This window comes from Spermophilus citellus (assembly GCF_964194105.1).
Source record: "Spermophilus citellus genome assembly, chromosome: 11".
Taxonomy (NCBI): domain Eukaryota; kingdom Metazoa; phylum Chordata; class Mammalia; order Rodentia; family Sciuridae; genus Spermophilus; species Spermophilus citellus.
In genome coordinates this window covers 20172513-20190958 of record NC_138192.1, presented here as the reverse complement: position 1 = coordinate 20190958, position 18446 = coordinate 20172513, and the positions used below count along the sequence as shown (strand labels likewise).

Genomic DNA, 18446 nt, shown 5'->3' with positions numbered 1-18446 from the left:
TTGCTAGAGCCCTTGGTGGGAGTCTCTGTTTCTCCCCAGCATGTGTCACCTGCTACAGCCTCAGTTGAGACCCATTCACAGGTGTGCACTCACAAGTATCCGCACACAAGCAGACTGCACAGGCGCCTGGGGACAGGTGACCTGGGAGGGCATAGGAAGGCTTTTCATGGCTCCAGCAATTCCGCCCCCACCACAGGGTCTGAGAATGGTGGTGGAGATTTCCATACTCCTGGTTGGCCACATTCCAGGCAGCTGGTCTGAATGAGGTCTCAGCAGCTACTGTAATACACCCACATAAATAAGTAGCATAAACATAAATCTGTGTCCCAAAGCCACATTCTACATGTAAGCCTTTTTTTTTTTCCCCAAAGAGAGACACACATATCTGTTTATTGTAGCACCATTCACAATAGCCAAAATTGGAAGGAATCAACCCAGGTGCTCAACAAATGAATGGGTAAAGAAAATGTGGCACATAATCACAATGGAACATCACGGAGTCATTAAAAACTGAAATCTTGTCACTTGAAGCAAAATGGATGGAACTGGAAGACATTAAGTGACAGAAGTGAGACCTTGAAAGAGAAATGTTACATGTTCTTTCTCACCACATGTAAACTTCTCATTCCCAGCTCAACTCCAGAGGCCCCTTTCTCTTTGATGGCCAGTTTGGTACACTGACAAGGACATCGTCTCTGACTCATTTTTCCTTTCAGGAAATCCATGAAATGCTCACTTTAGCCTTCTTCCCAGTTCATCATTATCTCCCAGGTGGCACCAAGGCCAGGGGTGTTAGGGCACTTGAGAAAGTGTAGAACACCCCTGCTGACTGCAGGGACAAGTCGAGAGGGGTGTTGGCCTCCGGAGCAGGCTTCAGAGCCGGGTCCAGTTGGCAGGTATCGGGGAAGCCAGAGCCCCAGGGAGTGCTGGTTCCAGCCTGGCAGCTTGGAGGAGTGCCCCAGAGGCCTCAGCAGATGTGCTGGTAATCGCCAGATAAACCCTGGCCAAGGGAGGCAGGGCCCAGGCCATTGGTTGGCTGGAGAAAGAAGGAGGGCGGTGCTTCTCCCTGCCACCTGGAAGCCTCCCAGAGGTAGTGGGAAATCTCAAGTTCACTGTTCTGATCTCCCTCCCTCCCAGCAAGAAGTGAGACTTCTGTGAACAAAGCAATGGAAATGGCTGGTGTGTGTAGATTCATGCCATCTGCAAGTGACATAACCCATCCAGGGCCTGCCAGGGTCGTGATGGCAATGGCAGCAATAGTAGTAATAGCTAATATTTATCGACCACCACTCAGAACCAGATTCCGCCAAGTGCTCTAGAAACGCCACTCTGACTCCTGCAGTTAAGGATCGTTTATCCCATTTTACGGAAGAAAACACTGAGCCACCCAGAGACTCAATCCTTTGTCCGGAATTGCACAGCTCTTAAGAGACAAAGCCAAGAACTGAAACCCAGGTCTGCCCGGCCCCCTACACCTTGTTTCTGGAACTTGAGTGCAGCACCAGATCCTAACTGGCTTCCACACAGGGCACCAGGCTAAGCCTTGTTGTTCTGGAGAAGCCATGGTGGGGTGAACTAGTGCATCCCAGGTGAGAGGGAAAGCCCTTGGAGGTAGGTGGCCAGTACCTTTGGAAACAAACAACCAAAAAAAAAAAAAAAAAAAGCCTAGAGTATCCTTTGCAGCCCCTCAGACAACTCTGCTATGGGGAGAAGATGGCAAAGAGCACAAGCCCCAGGAGCAGGGCCTGGCTCATCCTGAAGCCTTGGCTCCTTCTTCTGTATCCTGGATTACAATCTGCTGATCTGCTGTATTGAAGGGTCATGTGACACTCCAAGATTCTGGGCAGGAAGTCCCTGGGAGAGCACCCAATTGCTCACCAGTGGAAACTAAGGCCATATCATGGGAATCTTTTTAAACATTTAATCAAAAAAATACTTAAAAAACCCAGCACTTAGCCCTTGTGCTGTTCCTCTGCTTGCCGCCAACACTTTCGTGTGCATCCATCTTGTCTTGGATAGTCACACGCACACCAGGTTGACCACATTGTACATCCTGTTTCATAATCTGTCCTCCTCTGGGACAGCTCTCATGCTGGGGCACACTTTTCATGTTTGGAGTTCTGTGTGGAATTCTACAGGCACAGGATGGCCATGGTTTATTTGGCGATTCCCTACTTGGTGAGAAGACAGTTGGTTCCAGTTTTCCTCCACTACAGAGCAGCCTCAAAGACACACCCCTGGGGCTGGGGATGTGGCTCAAGCGGTTGTGCGCTCGCCTGGCATGCATGCGGCCCGGGTTCGATCCTCAGCACCACATACCAACAAAGATGTTGTGTCCGCCGATAACTAAAAAATAAATATTAAAATCCTCTCTCTCCCCCTCTCTCACTCTCTTTAAAAAAAAAAAAAAAGACACCCCCCTGCGTGTACACCCAGGCACACCTGTCTTTCCAGAGCTGAGGTTCCTAGAGGTGAAGAATTACAGACTTAGAGGGGCACCATTTCATTTCTGCAGCAGGAGAACTCACACCTCGCAAGTGGGCCAATGTGGCCAGTGACAGGGATGAGCTCTGTCCCCTGCATTTCCAACCCATGTGCTTTTCTCTTCCTCTTCAGGTATGAAGTGATCTGCCAAAGCTCAGAGCTGGCCAAGGACATCCTGGAGCCCTCCTATGACCCCAAGAGCAAGCACTGTGTGTTTCAAGGGGACCTGCTGCTCTTCAGCTGTGCAGGCGCCCACCCCAGGCACCGGAGGATCTGCCCCTGCCGGGACTTCATCAAGGGCCAAGTGGCCCTCTGTAAAGACTGCCTATAGCAGCTACCAGCTCAGCCCCACATGCAGTCCGCTGGGGAAGATGGTGGCTCCACTGGGCAGAGACAGGGGGGGGCAGAAATCATTCAGGGACTCTGGCTAGAGCCTGAACTTTTTTGGTCTAAGGTTTGGATTTGGGATTGCTCCCGCTGAGGTTAACGCCTCCCCCAGGGAGTTTTCGCCAAAACAAACACAAGAGCAGTTGTGAGGCAAGGAGCCTGGCTTCTTGTGGTACAAGGAACATTCTTCCTATTTTGTGAGGAGCAGCTGTAGGGAGATTGTCAATGCAGGTGCTCCAGGATGAGGGGAAAAAAAATCTCGTGATTCATTTAAAACAAAAGAGGAGAAATGAGCTGATTAGAAAGAACTTTGGGAACATTCCTAAACCCATTAACTTATTTATTTGGGAGGGAGGGAGGGGGACAGGGAGGGAGGAAGGGGATCGATCACACATTTCTTCTTTTATTTCCCACTGTTAGTCATTCTCGATACTGCTGTTCCTCTGCCTGCCTCAGGCAGGTACAGCGGGGCCAATGGTGTGCTCAAGGGCAGCTATGGGGACCTGACTTCTGGAAGCAGGTGGCAGCAGAGCAAAAGAAACTGTTGCTCTGGAAACACAGGCAAACCGTCCAAGGCATTGCCATCAAGTGGAGGCGTCCTGTGTGTACTTGGCAAATGGCAGCTAAAGGACATTGAACCCCTTTGGTAGGGGGGACATGGCTGTCATGTCCAGAGAACCCAGTCATGGACAGAAGACAGCCAGGGACATCTGCTTTATAGTCAAGAGAGACCCTTTCCTGTGTGTTCCCACCAACCCACCCACCTTGGCCCTCATTGGGCTAGAATGTCCTTAGAAAAGAAATGCAGGATTGTAGAATTTTTGTTAGCTAATTTATGGTAACTTGGCCCTCTCTGATACGCTACTATAAGGAGAGTAGAGGTGTGGGACTCAGAGAACTAAACTACCTTTGGACTTGGAGGGATGGCCTTCTAGCATTAAGACAGCTGAGCTTCAGAAAGGTTCTTAAGATTAGTGGAACTATCGAAGAACACCTCACAGGTGTTCTGGTGTTATATTCCTTCTGAAGTCTGATATCACCAAAGTCCAGGGAATGGGGCTCTCAGTGAACATTTGATGTTTGCTGGGAGAGCAGGAACAGCTCAGGATGAGTGCCCTGCACTGCCCTGACCACTCTCCCATTGGTGTCACTTGCAAAGGGGGAAAGTGTTGGGCAGACTATACTCCAGGCCGAGTTATTCTGAGAGGGCTGAGCCACCCCACTGAATGAGCTCACCAGCAGGCTGGGCAGGCATGTTGCACCCACCTTCCACACACCCTGGAGCCCTGTGCTCTGTTTTTTTGTAAGTTCCCATATCCGCTGAAGCACTGCTTCCATGCTCTGCAAATGAGGTCCCTGACACCTCCACCATTCCTGTGAGAGTGAGCCGTCATCTTCTTCTGTGTAGGAGCTGCCAGCATCGTCCACTCAGCTCTGGCTGGTGGTTTGGTGTACTGAACAGCCTGCAGTCCACACCAGAGACTGTTTCCTAGCACCCTGCCTGTGGGGGTGCAGCCAGGTGGAGCCTCTGCCAGGTAGAACAGCTGGGCGAGGCTAATGATGGAGTAGGCCTTCAGGAAATGAGGGAAGGGAAAAATTCTGCCTCTACATCTGGAAAACTGAACTGCCTGCTTCTCAGTTTCTACCATGGTGCATAAATAACAACTGCACAGCCAACCTCCCCCCCCCCCCACTTAGGCCCTCAGATCACTGCTCAGTAGATCTGAATTTCACCTCCAGTTCCAGAGGCAGAGAGTGGGGAGGGGCAGTCAAGGTCTCCACCCTTCAGGTGTTCCCTGAGCACATCTGCCAGGGAAAGTACCAGTGGGAACACCTCTGCCTAGAGCACTGATGCAGGGGACTTGCTGGAAACAGCCTTTGCCTGGGCCCAGCACCAAGGGTGGAAGTCCACATAAAACCCAGTTTGTTGTGGTAGCTAGTGCACGGGCTTTAAGCTTTGAAATGGCAGTTTCTGCAGTAGGAAGGGGAAGAACTGGCATCCTCACTCTGAGGAAGGACATTTTCCCTGTGAGTGGGCCTCTTGGCTGCTCCCTAGCAAGTGGGAGTTTGCTTACCACACCTGTTATTCCTAGGCCAGCTCCGCCCTCTCCTGGGCCCTTCAGGGAATTTCCCAGGCTGCTGATGACCATGCGGGAATCCCACCAGCAGGGGGCGCCTGCAGGCTGAGCTTGCTTTCCCTGGCAGGGCTGTGTCAACCTACTTAGCAGACAACTGTTTCGAGAAGCCTGGGAGTTCAGAAAGCAGAAAACCTTGTAAAGCAACATTGCCCTGGCAGAAGCTTCAAGCATCACTCCCTATCTGTCCCTGGACTCGGGATGTCTCTTCACCTTTCTGATCCTCTTATCAGGCAGCCCAGAAGAGCACTTTCTCCCATTTAAAAATTCCTCTAACTTCCTAAGTCTAGTCTCAGCTGGAAGTAAACCTAAGTTCCTTGGCTGGGGCTGCTGCTCTTGGGGCAAAGTAACCCACACTCCTGTTGTTAAGGGCATTGTTGATGGAGTTGGTGACACCTGAATGTGTACCAGCCCCGAGACCTCCTATGACTTGTTCCAAGTTGGGTTCTCCAGGGGAAACTGGGGAGGGGCTTCCATTGGCCCAGTGTGGGGTGTGAAGAAGAAAAAGGATGGTGCCTCTGATAGTGTGGGCTGGGCGCCTGCAGCAGTTTTACCATTGCTATTTTTATATGGAAACCTAAACTGATTTGTAATTGATAACCCATCCACAGGGGGAGAGATCCGAAATCAGGATTGATGTTTTCCTGTGCTATAATCATATCTTGCCTGGCCTTTGGAATTATTTTTCCCATTGTGATCTTGAGACAAAAACTTAAGGGAAAAACATCTAATTTATTAAGAGAAAGCTTTCCTTTGTAAGGTAAATACTTTCCAGAGTAAACACTCCGGAAAGGGAAAACACACTTCTTTGAATGCCAGTAAACACCTCATTTATTTTGTGTATGCAATTTGATTTGCACATGTACAAATGGAGATGCTTTTTGCGTTTTTGCTTTGATTGGGTTTTTGTCAGTGCTTATTATAGTTTACTTTTTGTGTTTGTTGTGTGTTTGGAATGTTAGAGTCTGTCTCTTGGTGATGCTTATTTTCCTGCTGTGCCTTTTCACTTTTCTTTGGGGTTGGTTTTTGGAATCTGGGTGCTGTTGAGGAGTGTTAGGTCCTTGAGTGACTACAGATGTTCTGGCTGGGCACCAGAAATGGCCCCTAGGCCACAGTCTGTGTATCAGGAACATTCACCCCCCGAGGAGGGTATGAAATCATGAGAAGTCCAAGGGAAGGGCTGGCTTCCTCCAGACTGGGCCACAGTGTAAGTCTGTCTTGGGACTGCTAGTTACCAAGCTGCCTGCTACCCTGTCACTTGCTGAGATGTGGCTGAGGCAGGAGGCCAGCCCAGGGAGGGATTGCATTGAACTCATCTGAAGCAGTAGCCCGGTAATACTTGGGCTGGTTAGTATCACGAAAGTGGAAGACTCTGTGCCCCTTTTTTTTTATTTCCTTGGTGGATGAATGAATGCAGGATTTAATGAAGGTGAATAATTACTCCTTTGGGAGTACAGCTGCAGTATAATTCACTGGAAGTGCAAGTGTCAATGAAATGGATTTGACTGAAGCTGTAGTTTATAGGTGGGTGTGTGCTTTTTAGATCAGACCAAGGTGGTTTACCTAGACTGTATATAGTTAGACACTGCTACCTTCTTCTATGCCCCTCAATTTTTTTTTTAAAATTAAGTACTGGGGATTGACCTAGAACCTTGCAAGTGCTCTACCACTGAGCTACATCCCCAGTTCCCCCCATCCCTTTTTAATTATTTTTTGAGACAGGGTCTCGCTAAATTGCCCAGGCTGGTCTTGAACTTGGTGATCTTCCTGCCTCTACCTCCCAAGTAGCTGGGATTACAGGCATGTACCGTTGTACCTGGCTTCAAAAATTCTTGATTAAAAGGAAAAAAAAAAAGATATTTTGTTAACGACAGGCCATGTTGTATGTGTTACTATCCCAAGCCTGGATTGTTTTATTTATTTGAAAATGTTTTAATTTCCATATTGGCTTTATTCTAAATCCTATCCTTCCCTATGAGGTTGCAGAGCATCTTCATGTAACTAAGTGGGTGAACATAAATAGATCCATACTCATTTAGGAAGCTGACAGTTCTGTAAAGCTGAGGGTGAGTTCCTTTCATTCTTGTTGGCTTCAACAAAAAATGGAACACCAAGTTTTTTTACATATAGCAAAAGACCAAATTAGCTGTATAGTCCTGGATGCAGAAAAAAAGTTACCCAAACTTTCTTATCACTTAGGGTTTTGTGAGGATTCAATGTTTTAGCACAGTGTCTGGCACCTAGTAAGCCCTAGTAAATGTTAAAATATTGTTATTAGCATTTCATAAAGCCTGAGAAATAAAGAGCTCACTCCCTATCTGTTAATTCAAAATAACACCTACATAAAAATATTATTCCAAGTTGACCAAGTATTGTAGAAATTACTGGTTTAGATTGTCCAAGTTTTGTGCCTACCCTGATAGTTGAAATCTTACTGTATTCCTGAATGCACTGATTTGAAAATATGCCAGACTTCAGCTCCCAATGAAATAAGGCTATGAGACTTTATTAACTGGAATTGAAAAAGGTGAAGGTGACCTTTGGCCACATACTGGACCTCACCTCACTGATGTCTTCTGGAACATTCCAGGGCTTTCTTTGAAGAACTTTTTGAGTTAGAAATTTAAAGGAGATCTCAGATTGTACACTTTGAATTAAAGTTAACCCTATGCCTCTGCAATGCAATAATGGAGACTTTCCTGTGTCATTTAAGAGGAAAGAATGACCAATGAAATTTATACATTCCCCAGGAAATCCCTTTGCTGCCCCCTGCTGGTCAGGGCGGCTCTTAACAGGCTGGTTGCCCCATGTTTCCACCAAATAAAGGTTAATTCCAGGGCCTGGTCCCAGAGAAAACCCACCTCCCCAGGGACAGCCACCTGATGTCCAGGGCACAGATTTTGGCCCTTTACAGAACATTCCCCCAGAGGCTACTCTTGGTTTAATGATGTTTTCCCAACTCACTTAAATATCAGTTTTCTGTTTGTTTGGGGGGTTGGGGGGTGGATTTAGCCTCTTGCTTCCCTGGTGAATTGTAAGGTTTTATCTCCTGTCCGTCCATGTCGACTCAACTCTGGATAGATTGTGATAATGGAATATGGGGGAATTTTCTGGAGTTTGGTATCTTTTTCAAATTCCTTTGGTTTCTCTTCAGCTGATCGGCAGTCTTAGAGTTCTATGGTTGCGATGATAGGAATTTACCTACTTCAAAGCCTCACTCTCTAACCAAGATTCTGCTGCGCCTTAAGACTGTCCCTCACCCCTTCCCTGACTCCCACAGCAGGAAAGGCATGTGCCCATTTGGCAGGCAGGGTCACTGACTATGGAGGATCGGTGGGAGAGGGAGAGTGGTAGTGAGCACTCAGATGCAGTGGTGGGTCAGGAACCTTTTCATCTGTCGTGTCTGCCAAAGCTGAGATGGTACAAACGTGAGATGCATCTTGCTCACTGTCCTGCCCAAGTATTAACAGGACCATAGCATAACAATTGATGCCAAAGGAGATGGTGTATCCCTTCTACTGTAGTTGCTGTCACAACCTTGATGTTGTTAGCTAATGGTCATTAGCGTCTGTGTCTTCAAACAAATCCTGGTACAACTGTTTTCTACTGTTCACTTCTGGGGTTAAGTCGTGCAGGATTCTGCAAATAAGGTATCACTGTCCAAATGTTACTGTACTGGCATAGAGAGCTCTGCTTTGTTTTCCACTGTTGTAGAGAAAACTAGGGAGAACTTTATTTTTCAATAAACTTTTCTTGTGTGACAGGTGGTAGTAGTTTTTGTGAGGGCTGGCTGGGTACAGGGTCAGCCACAGGTGCATGCTGTCCAGCTACATCTCACAGTTTACAAACTCAAAAAGGCTGATAGGAAGGAGGTTGTGGAGGGAATCCTTTCAGAACTAAGCATTCTCTCCCATCTACCAATCAGGTCAGACCACTCTCCCTGCCCTGTACTCACTTAGCAAGGAGCTGAATTAGTGAACTGCTAGACTTTTTTCTTTTTTTTGAGACAACTGTCAATCACTGCACCAAACATTTAAAAATCTTTCCAAATGGGCTAGTAAAATGGCCCTAAAAAGACTACCTAAGTGCAAGAACTTGCTGGACCTATACCACATTTCTCCCTTCAAAAACAGCATTGTTTGAACCAGGAATCAGTGGACCTTGAGTGCTTGGTCAGGCAGATGTCCTGGAAGCACAAGGCCACATCAAGGAGCTGGACCTAGCCTGGACTCTAAAACCCAGGCACTGCCTGGTGATTGGCTACAACAGAGAGGCTACACAAATCCTTAAAAAAAAAAAAAAAAAGGTGCCAAGGAAATACAGAGAACCTCAGTTTGGGGATTGCTACCTCGTCATCTACTTTCCCTAAACTTCTACAATGTGTATTAGCTACAGTGAGAAAATCTACAGAAAAGAAAAATATTGAATCCTGCATCTATCACACTTGCTCACAGACTTTTTCTGTGCTACGTGCAAACATCTCACAGAAGGCCCGTCTGAGTGCTGTGTGACTTGGCAGAACAAGCTACAGGTTAAGTGTCCCTTAACTGAAATGTTTGGGACAACTGTTTCAGATTTCAGATTATGGGATATTTACATGTACATAACAAGACCCCTCCAGGATGGGACCCAAGTCTAATGAGACTCATTTGTTTCCTGTATATCTTAGACACAGCCTGAGGGTCATTTTGTGCAGTATCTTCAGTGCACTTGTGTTTTGCACATGGGGTCAAATGAAGTTCTCTACTTGTGGTATCATATTGGCTCTTGAAGTATTGTGGATCTCAGAGCATTTTGATTCCAGGGTTTATGGATTAGGGGTGCTTAACCCATACCTTCCTTTAACCAGCCCAGTGGGAGACAGGGCACTGAAGGCTAGAGTGGAGGACCCAGGAATCAGCCATGCTCTGGTCCAGGAAATTGAATTTGCAGTGGTCCTGCCTGGTAGAAGCAAAAACAACAGTTCAAGGTCTCTGCTCTCCCACTAGAAGCAAAAGCAACCATTCCCATATATCATCCTTCAACTGAAATGGAAAACCTGCCCATGATGGCAAGCCCTGATTTTGTTGGTGTCGCATGATGACCACTCTCATAGATTGCCTCGCCGTGCCGTACAAAACAGGTAAAGGTCTTTATTGGGCAGACAGTGCTGCGAGAGGTACAGAACGCTGCAGGGTAAGGGGAATGGAGTCTACAGAATCTATACCTAACGTTACATAAACGGAGAACATCTTGTTCCTTACAGAGGAGTAAACCATCTCTCACAGACTGTAATGTATCATTACCACTTGACACAGCATATAGATATATGCATATACAGATAGATTATATAATTATTTATTACAAATAAACTAGTTTCACATCTCTCAAAAATGGATCCTGTTTTTACATGGATGTGCAGGTTCTGAGTGTATGAGAAAGGGTCATGTGCTTATTTAGCTCGTCCATGCAAAGCTCATACATATGTCACTAAGTACTTTAAAAAATAGAATGGTCTTCTTTAGAACAAATCTGTTTAGATTTAGGATTAGTAAAACAGTATGAAACTAATGAAACACACTGATAGAAATTAGTGATACACTGATGGTTCTGGTTACGTAAGGGGATGAGGGACTAAAGGGCCCAGTCTTCCCTTAAAAATCTGCCAGGAGAGAAGAATCCTTAGAACTAGGAGGTGGCTGGGGCCACACACAGTACAGAGGAGAGGGACCTGCTCGCTATCTGTTTTAGGCTTAGAGCACCAGAGTTGGGCTTTCTGCCAAGCAGAGATCTTATCCTACCCCAAGAACTGTTTTACTCCAGAAAACAGAAAATGTCAGTTCCAGCTTGAGATGGGGAAGTGTGTCCCCTCCTGCAGGCATTGTCCTAAGTGTGTGATGGGGGGGTAGCGGAGTGAGGGTACAGGGCAGATGCACCCACTGGGCAGACCTTGTCCTGTGATGACAAACTGTATGAAAGAAGACTTCCAAAAAAAGAAACTGATGTTCAGTTAAATATTGGCACCGTCTGCCTACGTGGAAACTTTTCGTCGTCCTGACGGTCTTCATGCGGAGCAGCCCTCCCTGGTCCCCAGGGCCACCTTCACTCAAACATCTCATAGTGACGCGTCTGCCTCACCCTTGGCACCATGTCGATGAGAAGCCTGCAAAGAGGAAGACAGACACCGTCACCGCGACACCAGGCCCACTGCAGAGTTTGGGGAAGAACAGAGGAGACTCGTTTTCTGAAGTCATTCATGTACCATAGGTATCCATTCAGTGGTTTCTAATATGTCCATGAATTCGTGTAATCATCCCCATTACCTTAATTCCAGAATGTTTTTATCCCAAAAAGAAACCCATTCCCACTATCAGTCCTTCACCCCATTACCAACCAATACTCCACTTCGGCCTGAAATATCCAGAGTAGGCAAATCCAAAGAAATCATCATATATTATATGGCCACCTTTATCTGGCTTCTTTCATTTGGTATAATGTTTAAAGTTCATCGAAGTCATACTGTGTACCAGTTCTCCATTCACTTTAGGGATAAATAATAGCCCCCTGTATTTATTCTTCAGGTAATGGGTGGTTTCTACTTGTGCCCATTATGAAAAACACTGCCATGAACATTTGGGTACAAGTTCTGGCATGGATTTAGCTTCAGTCCTCCAGAGCACATCCCAAGGAGCAGAATTTTGGGGTTGAGTGGTAGCTCCATGTTTAACATTTTGAGAAACTGCCAAATTACTCTTCAAAGCAGGCTCACCATACATGTTTCCATCCCCCCCCCTGCCCCCCCTCCGGCTCCTCACCAACACTTGTAACTGCTCCTGGTTTTGAGTATAGAGGTCCTAGTGGGACCTGGGAAGGGTTTTAACATTTAAAAGCACAGTGCCTTTCAGAAACAGCTACTGGATCCAGAGTTGGCCATGCCAGTGTGCCACTTCTTCAGTGAGTGCCCTCCATGTGGGTTTTTCCTTAGCATGCACTGACCATCCCTTTTTACAAAGGGTCTCCAAATCTACAGCCCAGCCCTCTGGCCCAGTGGTGCTACCTGGCCTCTCCCAACTCATTTAGAGCATTACCCATGGGTGGCAGGAGGCTGCATGGGTAAGGAAGCCACCCCAAGATGCTAGCCTGGGCATCCTGAAGATCAGCATTATAGAGAAGAAAGTCTCTATTTCCAAGTCACGAAGGGCTAAAGGGAGGATTAGATGATAGACCATAAAGACATCAGACAAAAGTAAAGGAGACCCTTTGTGGTTTAAACACTTTAATACTCTTGTTGGGATCTTTGCCTCCTGTGCCAACCCCCAGGAGAACTGACCCCTGGAAGGGGCTTTTCTGACCACTTGACAGTTCAGGATCAGGAGAAGCCTGAGCTATCATTTTCTGGCTAGGGAAGCAGGTGGCAAGAGTGGCTCTCCTCCTGGCCACCAGGAAAACAAATATGAAAGAAAAAACATACTTGACCCCGTAGGCAAATATGGTGAGGCCGATCAGCACGCCTATGCTGCCATCCAGGTACCAGACCGCCGCATTGTGCTTGAACACCTCCGCACTCAGAAGAATGGAGAAGCCCATCACACCACCCACGAGGGAGTTAAACCCTGCAAAAGGAGGAGAGATGCTGGACGGTGGTGCTCAGAGATCTGTCTTAGCCACTAGCCTGCCTCAACATCCTGGAGTACATGCAGAAAAGATGTGGCCCAGAGCTCTCTCATTACCTAGGACACCAACATGGCTCAAGTCCCTCCTCAATTGTCACCAGGGACCTCCCTGGAGATAGCCATCCCCAGTCTCCACCCTTAACCTGCTTTCATCTCTAAGCACTTATGCCCATATGAGACAGTGAGCAGGGGAGTGGGGCTCAGCATTGGTACCTACTAGAATGCAGACCTTAGGAGAAAAGCAGGAGCTCAGTTCCCTGTTGAATCCACAGAGCCCAAGACAATGCCTGGCACACAACAGACATTCAAATCCTGGCTTACACACATCTGTTGAGTGTATGCTGAGCCAGGTACCCATCTGGGTGTTATAGATACATACAAACTTTGTCAATTTGAGGGTATATTATGCACTTTACTGATGAAATCAGTAAGGGAGGTTCAATAATTAAACCAAAGTTATCTAGAGCAAGAAGGGCAGGGATGGATTCTATCTGAGCCTGTGTCTGTTCCTTCCAGCGTCTGCACTAACATCCCAGAAGAGGAATGCAAAGTTTTGAACTGATGACATAACTGAAGAAATGTCAATAAAAACCAGAAAGGGAAGAAACACAACTTTTACAACTTGAACATCACACTTCCATTTTACCTATGAGTTGTCACAAGCCACACAGAAAGGGAATGCCTTAGGGCAGTTTCTGGAATTTCCCCATGACATAAACCACAAGGGTCCTCAACTGTTTTACCATCATGGTATCCCTGAGAGGAGCTCCAAGCTCCACCTCCTTCCTGGGGCAGCCTCCCCCCAACCCCATCGTGTAACAGAGCCATATGTCTAGCTGAACTCAAAAGCCCTCATTCTGGCTACAAGTTAGGAAATTGAGATAATACATTCATGCAGTATGTACTCCTAGGAGAGAGGAGGCAGGTGGGGGACAGGGATGATCTGAGCAAAGCCTGGGTCAGTCCTATTCAGGGGCCCCTAGGACAGACCTCCAGAGGCTGCTCCCCATTCATGAGAATGAGACAGCTAAACCTGAGGCCTGCAAGGGCCTCTTAAGGACTGGCCTGGGACACACTGCAATGACCTTACCATCACTCAAAGCATCAGCTGGTGACTCAGCTGAGCACACAGATTTAGACAAGAATACCTCATCTCACCAGCACCAAGCCCAACACTCACCTGAAACAGCAGCTTCTCTGAGTAAGGCCCACCCCATTCACCTGGGTCACTATGGCTGGGGTGAACCCCACTCATGCCCCAACCAACCTCTCCCTTGATTCCCATTTATGTCCCCCTCCTCAACCTCCATGAATTATTGCCCTTTATGAAATCTGCTCAAAGTTGCCTTCTTAAGCCAGTTTCATTTTTGTACCTCCTATTCTGCTCATAAAACCCTTGCTGAGATCATCCATGGCTCCATATTGCCATGTAGATAGGTAAGTCCCCCTCCCTCTGTAAACTGCCTTCTTCAGCCTCCATCTCCTGGTTTTCTTGCTTCCTCTCCAGCAATTCCTTCTCAGCTTCTTTTGCTGCTCCTCCTCAACATGCCCACTGGAGTCACTTGGGCTCTTCCTCTGAACTCTCCCTCCATCTAAACTCTCCTCTTATCTCCTAGGCCAGTTCTCCAAAAGTTCTATTTTTTTAACAACACTTCCCTTCAGCTACAGACACACATGCTTCTCAAACTGAAAATGCACACATCTCAATTCTTGCCCCTTAATATCTCACCCTCCAACCACCACCTTCTCTGTGTTCAGTGCCACCCTCTTCCCAGGTAAGGAGGCCAGAAATTCAAGAGCCCATCCATGACCTGTCCCACACCTAAAGTCCAACCATCAGGTGGGTCTTGCTGTTACCTCCCCACTGCATTTTCAAATCTCCCCCCCTCTTGCCACCTCCAAACTCATCTGCACCCACTCCCCTCCTGCCCAGAGTTCCCATAAGCCATGGTCCTGCCAGCAATCACTTAGAGAAGTGGACAAAGCAAGTGGACAAAGCTAAAACTTTCTAAGGAAAGCCAACCATTACCTATTTCAAATCTCACCCAAACTTTCCACAGCTGACACCACCAGCCCCCTCCTGCCTGTCCCATGCTACCCCTACTGCTCTTCCCTCACTTCACTCTAGCTACCCTGGCCCCCTCAGTGTCTGAGAACTCACTGAGACCCCTTATCTTTGGGGCTCCTTCCCAGGTAGCCACTCAGAGCCCCTAAAATACTTTGTCTACCCACTGTGCCCACTTACCTCTTCACCCCTGCCTGGTATTTTCTCATAATCCTTGACCACCTGCTATTTTTGCCATTTTTCTTTTACCGTCTTTCTCTCTTCACTAAAAACTAAGCTTAAGGACAGGGAATTTGTCCTTCAAACTTGCTATCTATATTCCAATAGAGTCTGGCATTTATCAGAGGTGCAAATGATAGCTGCATTAATTAATTATCAGGGTAGGTGTGCAGGATGACTGTAGCTTTGCTGTCCCCTGTGTGAAGGAGCCAGCCCTCGCCTAGACCAGTCACCTGTGGTCCTGACAATTTGAACCTCAATGATGCTTAGAAAAGATGCAGAGGCCTGAGGTTCCCCAGATGGCCACTAGATGTCCACTTAGCTCCACCAAGTCAGCCCTGCTGTGCCCACCAGCATCAAGAACAGCCCAGGGGCCAGGGTGTGACCACAGGTGTCTGATTCACGATGAGATGAGGATTTCACCTCCTTTGCCCACATCTTCTAGGAGAGCTGCTCTCTGCTCTGTTTGGCCCACTGTTTTGTGATTACAAAGCCTCACATCTTAGGATCCTGCAGGAGAACACTGGGAGAGGCACACAGGGACAGATTCCATGTCTGCTGCCACATCCCTTAATCTTGGAGGCTTCCCATTCACCCCAAGGGAAGAGCCTGGGTGCCAGACCTCTCACCTACAGCAGCACACCAGGCTCTAGCAGTCACTCACTTGAGCTTGGCCCTGTCCCCTCAGAGCTGTTTTAAAGAATTCTGGCACAAAACAATGGCGGGGACCATCTTGATTAGAAGCTTTAATAACAAGATCAGAATCTGTAATTAGGCACATTAACTTGATGCAGAATATTCTAATAGTTTTTCATATGCTTGAAAAATTATCAGAGACTCTTGTTAAGAGTTGGAAGAGAGCAGTCCCTAGAGGCCCCTAGGTCAGAGCGGGTTTCCTGACTTGCCACAACTGCTCCTATGGACAGGACCAAAGCTGGGGCTCTTGTTCAGAGTTTTCCCCCAGGTGCCCACTCACAGTCTTCCTCCATCTGAATTGGCTACAAACCCATTTTACTCCTAGTCCTAGGCACCATATGCATGTTGACTAAATATCAAGCAACAAAACCAGACAAGACCACACAACACAGAGTGAGCTAGTCTGGAACTTACCATGGTCTCCTTCATCCACACCCTGCAGTCCCCTTTCCCTAAAGACCCACTTCCAGGTGTGAGAATGTGCGGGTCACAAAGGACCTGGCAGAGTCAGCCTGACCCAGTTCACACAGCTTTAGCACAGGATCCAGAAACCCACAGGTGACAGGTAAGGGCCACCCTCCCTCTCTCCCTGCAAAGAAAGCGGTTTGCCAACTTGCTTCCCCTGGAGAGAAGGTGCTGGGCTTAGCTCTGACAGGGTAGCAGTCCCAGGGAATACCCAACATTAATGATAGCCATGGCTCCCCACACCCACCCTGCCCACCTCCCAAAGGGAGGGAAGAACAGAGAAGAGGTAATTACAGGTTGCTCTCCAGTTCTGCTAATCAACAAATGAGTAAATCCCAGATCCCAGACAATACAATTAGCCGGAGGCTGTAATTACTACTGAATATTTTGCCAGAGACACCTACTCCCACCAAGCAGGGGGCCCCTTCTGGTTAATAGCTTGGACAGCTTCTGGAACAACACTTATCTCTCTGTATCCTCTCTTGTTAAACCCCCACGGCCATTATTCCCAAGCCCTACCCATTAAACCACTTTCCTCTACCAGGGCCAAGGTCTCATCTCTGCATAGACTTTTCTGCATCTATCACACTTCCTTCCATTGTTCTCCACCACAGATATCCAGAGGGCTCTTTAGAACATGCCAATGATGTCACGCCCTGTGCCCTAAAGACATGGGCCAGCACTATGTCCTTCAGAGAGACATAAAGGGACTGCAACAGAGGCTGTAAAATCCAAACCCAGACACATGGCCACGCGCACTCATTCTTCCACTGGCTCACAAGCACCTCTGTGCTGTTCCTTCTTAAGAAAAGCAGGACTCTGCAGCAGAGGGAGGCGTTTTCTTTTTCACATTATAAAACACCAGACCACAAAAATCACACTTGGGTGAACATTTGACCCAAGTTCTGGATCTGCCCCAGGTAGGAAAGGGCACAGTTCATCCCAGGTCTTATAGGACACTGTATATTAGGGTCAACTTGATACCACTAATGCCATGACGTCTGTCCTTCTCATGAAATGAGAACCATAGGGGTTATTTAACTGGGTTGCAACCCTAGTTGGAGTCCAGGAAAGGACACCTGAAGGGCAGACACCTGAAAGGCATGACTCTGCATGGCGAGCTGGTCTCCCCAGCTCACACAGCACCTAGCAGAGCTCCAGACGCAAGACACAGGACCATAAAACCCGCTGATTCAGGGTTCATCGCCATCTCACTCCATCGGCGTTGATCCTCAGGATTCTCACTTCTTCTCACCCTATGACTGAGGAAGGCAGTATTGGGGCACAGGGAGAACCTGAGGCTCCCCTCCCTGCTCTTCAAACAAGGCCTTCATGCCACTTCAAAGAAGAGCAGAAAGAGCAGGGTTCAGTCCAGGCAGCCAATCCTGTTATCATTCATACAGTTTTCATGGATTAAAACTGGTTGTACACAAACCAAAGGCCTCCCCAGCCCAGGCTGTATAAGGGCAGAAGCGAACAGCGCACCAGCTGGAGTGGTCCTTTCAAAACTGATTCTGTGAGCTGAGGGCCCAATGGCACACAGGAGCACTGGGCACTGCAGGGTTCACCTTTCCTGGGGTGACACTATACCTGGCCCCTTGATATGACCATGGAGACAGCACCAAACCTCAGTGTGCCCACATGGGTGGGGACACTGCTGCGAAATGACCATTCCTGGGCCCCAGTCAAGGTCCTGGAATCAGAAACGTCAGGAACCTGATTTTAACAAATATCCCAAGAAAGTTTGATGCCATGAGCTTAATGGTAGTCAGCTGCCTAGCATCTAATCTGGGGGCCTCAGGTTTTGAAGTCAGAATCTCAGATCACATAACTCCCACCTGCATCTATCCATATAGGTGATGCTCTTTCCAGGGAAGCTGTGTCTGTACATCCTGGGCCTTCTCTGGCCTTCCCAAGAGAAAATGCTGCAGATGCAAAAAGTGGAGGGTGAGGAGCCAGTGGTGGGGACTGGGACCATACAGATTCCTGGACTTGAACTGAGACCCTGAGTGGAAACATCCCTTCAGTTTCATGTCCCTGTGCCCCACCCCATGCATCCAAAGCCCAGCTCCACATGGAGCAAAGCATCAATGTGGAACAGGAGGAGGAGTCACAGCCCATACTGCGTCCCCATGCTCCATCACTTGGGCAAGAAGGGCTCTCTGCAGTGCCATCCTCCCAGTCTAAAACCACAATGCAGCCAGCCACCCACATCCCTCTGCATTAATGCATTTCAATTATAACCGCAAGAGTTTCAGAGGATGGAATGTTTCTTGCCTTAAGGAAAAAAAAAATATCCCAGTTATTTCTGCACTATTTTGTACAGATACACACCAAGCCTTT

The 18446-nt window shown here is 47.7% G+C and overlaps 2 protein-coding genes across 5 annotated transcripts in view; one reads left to right on the top strand and one right to left on the bottom strand.

The window, feature by feature from the left end:
• The window catches only part of MGAT5 (alpha-1,6-mannosylglycoprotein 6-beta-N-acetylglucosaminyltransferase), a 340832-nt gene extending 332063 nt beyond the window's left edge, over positions 1–8769 (top strand). For all 4 annotated transcript variants that reach the window (XM_081262405.1, XM_081262404.1, XM_081262402.1 and 1 more), the window contains exon 18: positions 2617–8769. In XM_081262405.1, the coding sequence (XP_081118531.1) occupies positions 2617–2815 (199 nt within the window). In that variant the 3' untranslated portion in view covers positions 2816–8769. The remainder of the gene's footprint in view (positions 1–2616) is intronic.
• A 1365-nt stretch (positions 8770–10134) lies between these two features.
• LOC308630469 (transmembrane protein 163) overlaps positions 10135–18446 on the bottom strand; it is a 134352-nt gene continuing 126040 nt past the window's right edge. The window contains exons 6-7 of the mRNA XM_081260597.1: positions 12457–12598; positions 10135–11148 (exon numbers count right to left, since the gene is read on the bottom strand). Of these exons, the coding sequence (XP_081116723.1) occupies positions 11088–11148; positions 12457–12598 (203 nt within the window). The 3' untranslated portion in view covers positions 10135–11087. The remainder of the gene's footprint in view (positions 11149–12456; positions 12599–18446) is intronic.